Raw genomic sequence first — 13,588 nt, 5'->3', positions numbered from 1 at the left:
AGACACAATAAGGAATAAGGAAGGAGAGTGCTGAGAAGATCTCATAACAATTTGTCATAACCAATTGTTAAATTTCCCATATAAACAGTTATTTGAGAATTGGCAAGATATAAATCAAAGCTTCACTTATTGTTTTGCTAATTGTTTAAACTTTAGGAAATGATAAAGTAAATGTTAATAATGCAGGATAAATTTAAAAGTGTGTCTTGGTAGGGAAACAGCATATCAGCCTTATTAATATTATTTTAGATTATTAAAAATAACTAGATAGTATAAGATTGGAATATTTCTCTGACATAAGAAATTGTGAGTTAGTAGAATTAGAAAAATATGGAAAGACAAATGTAGGAAGGAAGATATTATCCATCTTCAGAGAAACCTAGGACAAAAAAGCACTATATGATCTTATATAAATGTATATGAATGTATATATGTATAGTATAGATATCTACATACATGTATAAATGTTTCCATGTATGGATAATCTATATATTTATGCATATGTATGTGGCTGTATATGTATATATAAGTATATAGTTATATATGCTTCCTTATATATGTGTGTGTATATATATATATATATGTGTGTGTGTGTGTACATAAATATATGTATGTATGTATACATGTGTGTGTATTCACTCTTAAAAGTAACCTTTTTGGGGTGGGGAGACGGAAAAAAAGAATTACTTAAAAGAGAACAGCAGAGAACAAAAGAAGAGCTACAAGGAAGCAAAGAAAAGATGTGCAAATCTGAACACAATGTGTAGTACTTCTTACATAGACTTTCTTGAAATGGAAATTTATAGCTTTAATTTTTAAATTTTCATGTTCTGCTGTGAATATGGAAAAGTTTTTTTTTATTTTCTATTTAATTTTAAAATTTAAAATAAATGAATGAGTGAATGGATGAATAAATAAATAAATAGAATGTGTTTTGCATGCAGTTTGGGGATGGGGAAAAAACAGGTTGTTAATCATTTGTGATCAAAGTCCTGTAATTGGATATGTACACGTGACCCCCACAACCAGGATGTGGGGGTTCTAATTGCTCTGATATAATCAACTTCTGTGCTATACTAGAAGAAGCTACAATCAATTGTAGTTGATACAATGATTAACATGCTGGACTGGAAGTGAGGAAGACCCAAGTTAAAATTCTGTTTCTTACACTTTCTGGTTTTGTGGGCCTTTCCTTGAAATAAGCATTAGGATAATAACATCTACCTCCCAGAGTAAAATAAAATGAGATAATATTTGTAGAGTACTTTATAAACTTTAAAGTACAATATAAATGTTAACCATTATTTCTTTTACTTGTCCTTTTATGACCATAACCTCATTCATCATTTCTCTTGGCCACCTTCAAAATGGCTTTTGTAAATATAAGTATGATTATGATAATCGACATCTTTTTTTTTTCCTTATTCCAATATTCCTCTTTTGTGTCCTTTACATTTTTATCATCTTCAATCATCACAGGTTCAAATTTGCTGGACATTTCCCCCCTTTTATATAGCCTCTCTGATAAGAGTGACTTTATCCTATGTATTTTTAAAGCATTTATTAAACATCTACCATGTGCTAGACACTGTATCAAGTGCTTTTTAAAATATCTCATTTGACATGACATCCCTGGGAAATAGATGCTATTATTATTATTATTCCCTTTTTACAGTTAAGGAAACAGAGAAAAAAATAAGTTATGTGCTCATGGTCTTATATCTAGTAAATGTCTTAAGCTTAGTTTAAACTCTGGGCTTCCTGGCTCCAGATACAAGAAAAGAAGTTTAAAAATTGAAAATAAATATATTCTCTTATTGTTACTCTCCAGAAAAGGGATATTAGATATAGAATAATTGTAATCTCTCAAGTTACATACTGAAGAAAAGGAACAACTTGATACTATGGAAGGAAAGAGTCCTAACTCTGAAGTCAGAGAAGCTGGTTTCAAATCCAACCTTTCAAATTATCTGCATGACCTTGGATGTCACTTATCTTTTTACCTTTGCCCTGCCTGACACTGGTAATTAACCAAATTTCCAACCATTGTATACCTGAAGAACATTCCAAAAGCACTCTATAAAGCTTATTGTAATTGGGTCTTTGGGACCTTATTCCCAAAACATTATGAAGTGTGTGACTTTCTTCATGTTTGAGAGTCATAGCTTTAAATTGCTTAGGGAATCTTAAAGGTCCCTAAAAGCAACATGAGATGGATGAAATACTGGGTGACAATAAACACAGGCTGATTTCTCAGTGGCCAAAGTAGACCTTCTTCTTTAGCTAGTAAAATTTATTTTCACTTATTGGGGGGGAGTATAAAGAAAAAAGAACTTCAAATTAAAGGGATGAAAGGAAAAGAAAGTTATTAAGGTTATAAAGTACTCATAACTGGAACCCTGAAGGAAAAGGTAAATGAATTCTTTTTTTTTCCTTTTCAGAACAATGGAAAGATTCTTGGGAGATGTCATGGGGTTTACAGTCAGGAAGACAGAATTCAGATTCTGACTCAGAAACTTCCTAAATATGTAATTCTAGGAAAATGTTTTAAACTCTATTTCCCTCACTTTCCTCTTTTGTAAAATGAAGTAACTTTTCTAAAAGATTTCTCTTAGCTCTAAATCTCTGATCCCATGATCACCCTTCTAAGGTCCCACCTGCTTCATTGCATGACTTATTAGAACTAGATAGCCTTTACTACAGTAAAACAAATAGATGGTGATCATCAGTGTCTGAAGATAACAGAAACTATTTGAAGATTTGTCTCACTTACTCAAGCTCAAAATGTCTGAATCATGCTTGGTTTCTCTCCCCCCCACTCCCTGTCTCTCTTTATCTCTCTGCAACGTGAACATAACTAAATCTTTCAATTCATTTATTTCTAGAGAAGAATCTTGGAAATCTATCCCTTCTTGTACATGGTCATTGCTCATTTCCTTGCTCTTTGTCTATGCCAATGATTCCTGAATTTTTTCCTTCCTATTAATCTCTTCTCTCAGCATAGACTAATGAGAATTTAGGCTAAGCTACTCCACAATGTTTAGATTATTAATTATGCCTTATCTCTTTCTTCTCCTAAATTCAAGATAGTTCTGATTTTAAGGTACTTTCTTCAGAGGGTCAACATGTCAAAATATAGATTTAGAGATAGAAGAGACATTTATGTCCAACACTATAATCTTACAGATGAAGAAACTGAGACCTATAAAGATTTAGCAGCTTGTCCTAGGTCAGCTCCTTAGATAATATCTTTAGGAAGGAAGCATAGGTGTTGAAATTTCAAACCAGCTTCTCATCCTCCAAATTCATCCCTCTGCCCATTGTACCACTTCCCTAAATATTTATTATTTATATATTACAATGCTTGTCAATTTTTTTTTCTTTTTCTTTTTTGCTCATGGCTCAGTGCTCAGACATTATATCCCTTAAATAAGACTAGTAATTTATATTGAGGTTTTTTGCAAGTTCAGGATATCATGTGCAATAGGAAAATATCATTTTACCAATAATATCCTTATAACATGACACATACTAGGAAATTAAAATTATTTTATCATTATTAATGGTTAAAATTAGTTTTAATATTTTAACTAATAACATAATATCCAAAATTTCATGAGTTATCAGGCAAAATTGGAAGCACATTAATGTATCTTTTACCAGTGAAATATTTGGTGTAAGGTATTATTCTGGGCTTTAAAGGAAAAATAGTCATTGGCACCAAGGAATTTGTGTTCTGCTAAGGAAATACAAATCTAAATATATAGGTAAATACTAAGGACATAGAAAATGAGAAAAATAATTTTGAGAGGGAAGAAACACTTACCAATTTGGTAGATTTGGAAAAATAAGAGAAGGGACAGCCTTTGAGGCCTTGAAAGAAGCAAGGGATTTTCAGAGGTGAAAATAAGAAGGGAATGCATTCCAATCATATGGAATCACTTACACAAAAGCAGAGAAGGCCAACATCTATTTAAGTTTAAATTCACTTCATTTGGAAACTGAGACTTCTTTTAATTTTTATTACTCACCACTTATGCACACTAAGAGTATTGTTTTTAAATACCTTTACTACTGCCAATGTCTCTCTCCTCTCAAATTCATCCTAATCGACACTTTGGGTAGATTACATTGCTTTGATATTTATCATTTCATCTATGTGTCTATGAAGAATCAAAGAATCTCAGAGATGGAAGGAACTTTTCTGAAAGATGTTTTCAAGTCCAATTCCTCCCTAAAAGTGAATCCAATATTTTTTAAAATCTGTCCCTTCTGTTCTTTTACATTGCTCATCATTGCATGATAATAACTACTGCTTTTAGTAGTTAACTTAGTCAACTTAGACTTGATATTTTGTTAAAATTTTACTCATTAAAAACAATAATTTTCTAGTTGTTGATTAGCATCAACATTATTTAAATGCCTTACTTCTATGGAAAAGTTTACATTTTAAGAGACTCTTCTTAAAAGATTAAATGACATAAAAGAGGAAATAAAATGGTACATTTTTATGTGCAAAAATGATGTTGTCTTTGTAATATTTTCTCTTTATTTTTTCAGATGGAAAACAGAAGATAAGAAACTGAAATGAACTGGAGTACAGTGACAGAATTCACTCTGGAGGGGTTTTCTCAATATCCCAAACTTGAAATCATCCTCTTTGTTTTATGTCTTTTAATGTACTTGGTAACCTTACTAGGTAACAGCATTCTCATTACAATCAGCATACTAAATCTGCACCTTCGCACTCCCATGTACTTTTTTCTCATCAATCTTGCTTTCATGGACATCTGTTACACTACTTCCTCTATCACTCCTATGGTGGTGAAATTCATAACAAAAAGAAATACTATTCCTTTCACAGGATGTGCCCTGCAAATGTATCTCTCCCTTGCTATGGGGTCCACAGAGTGTCTGCTCCTTGCCATGATGGCATATGACCGATATATAGCAATCTGTCACCCCCTTAGATACCCTATCATGATGAACAAAAGTGTCTGTCTGCAGATGGCAGCTGGGTCATGGATAATAGGTTGCCTTACTGCCTTGCTTGAAACAAGTTCTGCCCTACAACTGCCTCTCTGTGGAAGTTCCATAAATCACTTTACATGTGAAATCTTAGCATTGCTGAAGTTAGCCTGCACAAGTTCATTTACCATGGACATGATCATGCTGGTGGTCAGTGTTCTTCTCCTTCCAATTCCAATGCTTTTAATTTGCATATCATATAGTTTCATTCTCTTCACTATTCTAAGAATTAATTCAGCAGATGGGAGGAGCAAAGCTTTCTCCACCTGCTCAGCCCACCTAACAGTGGTGACCTTGTACTATGGTACTGCTCTTTCTATGTACCTGAAGCCATCATCAGCAGATTCTCAAGAAACTGACAAGTTCATAACTTTGTTTTATGGGGTTGTTACTCCCATGCTAAACCCCATTATTTATAGTTTGAGAAATAAAGAAGTGAAAGGGGCTATAAAAAAGTTACTCAACAGAAATGTCTTTTCAAAGAGACTCTGAAAGTCTTACTATTGAATTTATTATTGGAAAGAAAATGGTTAGTTTTCCATAGAAAGTGCTATGGTGGATTTTAATTCTTAGGATGTAGGTTTCAATTCACATCAGTGTGCCTACTTCTATTACTGTGCAACATAGATTATCATGAATTTAGGAGGTGTATTTCATGAATTTCTGTCAACACATAATGGTTAACCTGCTTGTGATAGGTCTGTGGACTTAAAATACCTTTGATAATCCTTAAACTATTTTGTTACCATGTGTGCTCCAATCCTTCTAGCATGGTCAAATCTGCTAGAGTCTGCACTCTCAATATTGCCTTTTAGAGCTTATTCTTAATTGCAATACATTCTGAGACATCAGGGAAGAGTCTAGGAAAAGAATTTATCATATTACCAGAAAAAAATTCAAAAATTGTATGTTCATATTGATGGCTGAATAAAATATTTTTCATAAAATTCTAAACTTTGTGAAGAGAGGGGCAATAATTACATCAATTGGATGAAAATGAGAACTGAACATGGATGGTACTTGCCAAGGGTCACATGACAAGTAATACTGACTCTTAATTTCAAATCAGATTATGATGATATCCTCTATTTCTATTTTTTAATTACATGTGAGCTAGTAGTAATTTTGTAGCTTTGTTAATGGAGGGACTAGTGGACTAGGGGAGGGGAACACAAGAGGACATTTAGAATTTGAAGATATGTAGAAAGAGAAATTCTCTGTTTCAAAAATGGTCACAACACCTCAATACTTTGTCATTCTTCATTATTGGACATTTTTTCTCAATAATCATATGATCTTCCATATGAAATATATAATTTTATAGATATAAAAATGGTTTGGTTCAACTATAATTTTTTAAAAAATTAAATCTGAAAATAAAGGGCTTTTTCTTCCTTATGAAGAGATATAGGTGTTACAATTTGAAAGAATAAAATATTAGTAGTTATGTTAGCTTGGACAAGTCACTTCATCTTGTTGTGGTTCAATTTCTTTATCTGTAAAATAGAATTATATTAGATGATGTCTAATGAATACTTCCAGTTTTAATATTCCTTGATTCTCTTAAGTTTTCCCTCCTATTATTTTTTGAAAAGTTTAACAGCCATCAATAGAAACATTCCAGATCACAATAAGTTTAAAATATAATGCAAAATAGTTAAATTATTTCATTTCTAATTTATATATTATATATATAATTCAAAAGTTTTAGTACAAATATTCAACACCAAGCATAATAAGAGAACATGTAACCTGAAACAAATGGTTATTTTTGTGTCTCAAGCTTCTATTACTCAATGATCATAGCTCTACCCTCCAGAAGAAACTGTGTATATAAACTTTATTACCACAGAGGAGCATAGAGGTCATCATTAGTGTTTTTCTGGCTCTGTAAAAATTTTACTACTTTGTGTGTAATGAGAGTTTTTTGTTCTTTTGTTCTTTGCTTATGTTTTATTCACTCTGCATCACTACACAGAAGTCCCTCAATATTTCTTTATATTCTTTGTATTTATTATTTCTTATGGTGCAATAATATTTCATTACATTGATCTACCATGATTTACTTATCTTTTTTCCAGATAATAATATATTTGTTTTCCAGCCTTCTCCCTCACACCCACTGTAGTGTTTTGCTGTTATGAAAATACATGAAAATGTGTACACATAAAGCCAATAAATTTATAACATAGCACAATATATACATAAAATGAATATATATATTTTACAAATTTGTGTGCAACACAAATATATATATTATAATGTATGTTGATGAGTATGTAGGTGCATATTTATATGTATATAGTATATGCATGTTTATATATCTATATATGTATGTATACATACATTTTTCTCATCAATAATATCCTTAGGATATAGTCAGTAGTGAAGAGAGTGGATGACTATGAATTCACATTTTTATAATTATATCATTTTAAAAATAATGGGACTGATCTGTAAATGTAAAATCAATATAATAGCAAACTTGTATCATGAGGGCTGTCCCAAAATATACCCAGCATTGAATTTTATCATTTTTTTTAATTGTCTCTCTGAATAGAGTTCAGATAGATTCAAGGAGCTAATACAATTTGCATTTTTCTGATTATTATAAATCTAGAACACTTTTTATGTGATTATTGGTAATGTGTTTCTTCTTTACAGGATTACTTGGTCCTATACTGTTTGAAATTTTAATCTATGTGAGATAAATGATATGTTGATGTAGTCTATAGATGAAACAAAGCTGGATTGAATAGTTAACATAGTAGTTAACAGAGTCAAGATTCAAATCCTGAAAGACTAGCTCATTGGATTGTATTAAAAAATAAAACTCAATAAGGATAAATTTAAATTCTTGTATTCAGAGGACAGAAAAGAGCAAGCAGTCAGGTCAAGCAATGACTATAGAATTGGACCTGGTTACAAATCTTTCCTTAGAAACTCATTAGATATATTGTTATGGGCCAGAACTCTGAACTTGAAACAAAGAATTCTTACAAGGTATTAAGTCAGTGGAATTAATAGAGACAATAGTTATCTAATTTAGCATGGTGCTTAACAGTTCTCTAGTTCAGTATATGTACTTAGTACTTACTATAGTAAGATATATACAATTTACACCTTTGATAAGAGAGCATATATAAGCTAGGAGCCTCAGCAAGGATTCATTAGGAGAGATTCAGAGAGCAGAGGAGACCGAAGCTCAAGCTCTCAGAACCAAGGAGAGAGATAGGCCTCTAAGAAAGATAACTGGGCCCCAGGAAAGGAGACAAGACTTGGAAAGAGACAATAAAGGATTTGCACTTTAATCCCTGATTGCACTTGTGGTAATTACTGAACTGAGAGGAAAACTGCCTCCAAAGACCCCAAGAAAACCCCAATAAGAGAACATTACATTTTAGAGAGAGAGAATATTACAATATATGACCATCATTTAACCTGTCTTCCTTTTTCCAACTATAAAATGGTGATAATAATAGCACCTATTTTACAGAATTGTGGGAGTCAAATGAAATTATATTTTAAAATAAATGTCAGTATAATGTCTGGAATATAATAGGCATTCTATAAATGCTAGTTATTTTAGTAGTAGTAGTAGTAGTGACCAAGGCATAAAGATGATTTTTCAAGTCAGTTCTTTAACTCCTGCCTCCATTTGCTTATTAGTTGAGGTTATGTTATCCATTTTTCTTTTGATACAGAGTAAAACATTCTTTTTTTTCTTTGCTCTGCTTTTCTTTTCTTTTTATTTTCTCTCCTTTTATTTCATTTCCTTTTATTCTCCTTTTCTTTTAAATTTGTCCTCAATTTCACCAGAATCAGAAATTGCCACTCCCTCCATATGTTCTTAATTGTTTATCTGAAGAATAAAAATTTAGAAACAAAGGGCAATAGAGAGATGAGTGGCAATTATTAGCAGTCTATACTATTTCACCAATAAGGAACCAAACTAAAAAAATGGCAGAAAACATCATTAGAAGGATATATAATTAGAAAAAGAGGTGGACTGATCATTAAATGAGCCTATGAGATTACATAATGGATAGCTTATCTACTCAAAAATATCCATAAAAAGCCTAAAAATTTAAAAAAGGACCCACAGAAAATGGGAGGATTTCCAATGGAAAATAGTCAGTAGCACAAAAACAGAGCAGCAGAAGGTAGATAGGCATGGATGGGCTGTGATGTGAATGTTGGAGAGAGAACAGGTCTATTGTGTACTGCTGTTTTTTAGGTTCCTATCATAAATTTTTATCAAAGTATGAGGCCTTTGGCATTTGTTTGCTAAAGAATTTCCCTCTAAATAAATGTTTTACTGCTTCTTTTTATATCCTTGTATCTGAGACTATAAATTAAAGGATTCATAATCACATAAAACATGGAAAAATATTTTGTTTGTGTAGTTTAAATTTATATGTGTTAAGTAATTCCTTGTGCTTGGACATCATTTACATGAACAAAATAGTACTGTGTATTAAAACTACCATCATCTGCTAGGCTGGGCATGATAAAAGTTTAAGAAATTAAGATTTACAACAGTAGAGTCAGGATGAATAACGTATTGGCTACCAGTGTGGTAAATTTGTACTGAAGATATCAGCACAGGCTACTTTCATGACAGCAAAGCTTTCACATGTGAAATGATTGATGACATGGTTTCTGCAGAAAAATATCAAGATGCCAAAAGACTGTTTTCATCAGTGAATAGACATTTGCTAATCAGGATGCAGATGCCATTGTCACATATGCTATCTGTTTAAAATGAGGGAGATTGAAGATGATCACATAGCAGTAAAGTTTCATGGTATTAGAAAACATGCACTCTGTGTTCTGCATAGCTAAACCAAGAAATTTCTGCATTGCAAATCTAGAAAAGGAATCTTTTTCTGATAAGAAGCTGATCAGGTATTAAGGAATAGAATTAAATATGTAGCAAATATCCAAAAAAAGTGATTACTTAGGAAAAGGGACTGTGGAAGTAGGTGTCCTGGATGTTAATTGCAATTAGAATGCTATAATCCAGAAGCATGACCATATACCTTAGTTCTAGATACCTTAACTCATTTTAAAACATCTTTTTGAGGCAGCCAAAGAGGTTAATGTCACAAAAATGGTTAAGAACCTATGTATGAGTGTCAAATTAAATTAAAGCAATAAACCACATTAAAGATACATTAGACCTTTGCTATTTTGGATATTAAAGGAAGATATTTAATTGCAGAAATATTCATCTCTCATGCACTTGATTTGAGGCATAACTACTCTCTCAATGTAAGTTGAATTGGAATACCAAAAGTGTGAATATAAAAGCAAGATTGTTGCTAACAATTGCATAATTCGCATCTGAATGAAAATTTTAATGACACATCCTATGTCCACTAATCCTTTGAAGTCAGAAGGCAATGCAAATACGTTTGAGCTTTTATACATCTGTTTGTTTCAGATGCAATTTAAAGAAGAAAAACACTAACGTTAAAAGGTTCTAATACTTGGGTAACAAATATCCTTTAGTTCCATATAGTCTACTTGGTAGTTTATTATAATTGAAATATAAATCAAAAAACTAGGTAACACTCTATAAGAATTTGAAGTCTTTCTCAACTTTATACATTTCTAGTCACTGCCTATACCCTATTACTATTGGCATTTCATAAGTATCTATTTTCTCAACTGAACGTCTGTACTGAATATTCTTAGGAAGTTCTCTAATACTCATTTGTACAATAATTCATAAGTTCCCTAACTTTGAATAGACTGTATCTATTAGTAGTTCTATAGAAAATGTTCCATCCTTTTGAACATTAACAACTTAGAAGGTTCGTCTGGGTTTCTCTGTGAAGAAAGGCTTAGGAATGGGGTTTGAGGAGATTCTCTCTATTTTCCTATAGCCTTAGGAGAGTAGTCTTAGACTTAGTTTTGAGACCTTTAGAAACACTATATTACAAAATCTTGATCTACATTTCTTCCAACTTTGACAGATTGTCTGAACTAGAGGTCAGAAACTAAGGAAAATCAAAGATTTTGCTTTTTTTAATTTTTAAAATTTAAAACCTAAATAGAAAATAGAAAGAAAAAGAAAACATTGTTATGTGCACAGCAGAATATTTGAGAGACTTCAAAACATGAAACATTGAATTTCCATTTCAAGAAAGTGTATATAATAATGAAACACATTGTATTCATAACTGTTCATCTTTGCCTTCTTATAGATTTTCTTTTGTTCTCTCTGTGAATTTTTTATTTTATATTCCCCCTTTCTTTCTCTCTATCTCTTCTAAATAGGCTACCGTTAAAGAAGGATATAGTTATGTTATATATATATGTACATCTATACACATATATATAGATACATATATACACACATACACATATACACAAACATATACATACATATATACATATTATCTCTCATTTCCTATGCCTGCTAACTCTTCTACTTTACTTCTACCTGTCAACTTAATCTCCAAATGATCTCTCCAATACACTCTCCACCTTTCTTTTCCTTGCTCTGTACCCCTTTCCCATTAACCTATACATCTTTTCCTACTCCCTTTTATATAAACACCCTTCTATACCATTTTAAAAATTCTATTCTCTCCCTGTCTTATTTCTTTGTAGATTTTGGAGGGGACTATATCCTTCTTGGAATATAAATTTATTGTTTCCTCTTTAGCCATTTCCAGTGTGAGGAAGATCCCTTCTCCAACATTTAATTACTCTATTTAGGTTCTTTCTCACATCTCATTAGTATTATTTATAATATTAGTAGCTGTGCAAGAGAAGGAAATGGGCAAACTACTTCAGCATCTGTGTCAAGAAAACCCAAAATGGAGACATGAGGAGCACAACTGAAACAAGCAAGCAACAATTGTTTTGTCTTGGACAAGTTACTTCTCTTTGGAATGTTACTTCATTTATATAATGAAGTTATACTACATGATATTTAATGGATATATCCATTTTAACATTCTTTCAATCTATTAATATTATTATTTACTCTGTATATGAAACTTAGCCAACAATAGAACCATTCCATATCTCAATAACTTAAAAAAGGATATGTGTAATATTAATTTATTTTAGTTCATTTTATTCTCAACATAACCACAAGTATTCAAATATATGATGAAAAAACATGCAATCTGAAACAAATGATTCTTTAAGTACTGAGACATTCAATTACTCATTGATCATTACTCTCCTCCCCTAAAGAAACTGTGAATATTCACTTTATCATTATAAAGGAGTATAGTCATCACCATTCTTGTTTTTCTGAAGCTTTTTTTTTTTAATTCTTCTCTACTATGGGTGTGATGAGAACTTTTTTGACAATTATCATTGTCTTTAACAAATTATCACCAAACATTTTGTTGTTTTGGCTCTACTTTCTTCATTTTACATCAGTTCAGAGAAATCCTCCAATATTTCTTAAACTTTTTAGATGAATTATTTCTAATGATGCAGGGATATTTCATTCTATCATTATATCACAGTTTGCTAAGTCATTCTTTAATTAACAGACATCCTGTTTTTCCTTCCTGTTCTAATATTTGGCTTTTACAAATGACATATCCAGAAAGAAGGAATGCACATGTGTGTGACTGTATATGTGTATGTATGTGTGTGTGTGTGTGTGTACTTTTAACATATGCATAATGCAGATGTACAAGATGGGCAGGTAGGTGATATAGTGGATTGAGTGCTGGGCTTGAAGTCATAAAAACTCACATTCATGAGTTCAAATGTAGCCTCAGACACTTATTTTTGAAATAATTATGTAATTTTTGTTGGCATAAGCTATATGTATAGCTTCAATAATTTCTTTTTTTATCATACAAATTTGTATTTGCCTTTATGACTGAAATGAATACATTCCATTTTTCTTTTTTTTTAATTTCTTATATAGTCTAATGTTTAATTAATTGACTCAAATTTCTTGTATTACAAAATGGGGGGAAAGAATTTAAATTTATTTTTTGCTATATTGTTATGAAGCTTTCCCTATTAATTTGTGATGTAATGAATACTTTCTCTAGTTTTCATTTTCTCTATATTTACAAAAACAACATTTCTCATGAGAGATAGTGTGGCATAGTGGCAGAAAGTAAGCCTCTGATTCATGAAACCCTTAGCTCAAGTCTTAACACTATGGGATCACCTGCGGAATCCTAGATGAGTCAATTAACCCTTAATATTGTTTTTTAATCCTTGTTTATTTTAAAGCTTTTTCTTTTCAAAACATATGCATAATTTTTAACATTCACCTTTTCAAAACCTTGTGTTCCAATTTTTTTTCTCTCCCTTTCTCTTACCCTCTCCCCTAGATGGCAAGTAATCCAATATATGATTTAGACATGTCCAATTCTTCTATAAATATTTCCACAGTTTTCATGCTGCAAAAAAAAATCTGATCAAAAAGGAAAAAATGAGAAAGAAAACAAAATGCAAGCAAAACAACAACAAAAAATATGAAAATACTATGTTGTGATCCATATTCAGTACCCATAGTCCTCATGCTTTCTCCATCACAAGACCATTGGAATTGCCCTGAATCACT

At 31.4% G+C, this 13,588-nt stretch overlaps 1 protein-coding gene across 1 annotated transcript; it reads left to right on the top strand.

Annotated features, from left to right (window-relative positions):
* Positions 1-4,560: 4,560 nt before the first annotated feature.
* LOC100925856 (olfactory receptor 2K2) lies at positions 4,561-5,520 on the top strand. Its single transcript, XM_003762776.2, is given in 1 exon segment — positions 4,561-5,520. A coding segment is annotated over 1 exon segment (960 nt).
* The last annotated feature ends 8,068 nt before the right edge of the window (positions 5,521-13,588 follow it).

This window comes from Sarcophilus harrisii, chromosome 1, assembly GCF_902635505.1.
Source record: "Sarcophilus harrisii chromosome 1, mSarHar1.11, whole genome shotgun sequence".
In the NCBI taxonomy this organism is placed as follows: Eukaryota; Metazoa; Chordata; class Mammalia; order Dasyuromorphia; family Dasyuridae; genus Sarcophilus; species Sarcophilus harrisii.
Note: the sequence above shows the minus strand (reverse complement) of the source record. Positions and strands in the feature narration are given on the sequence as shown.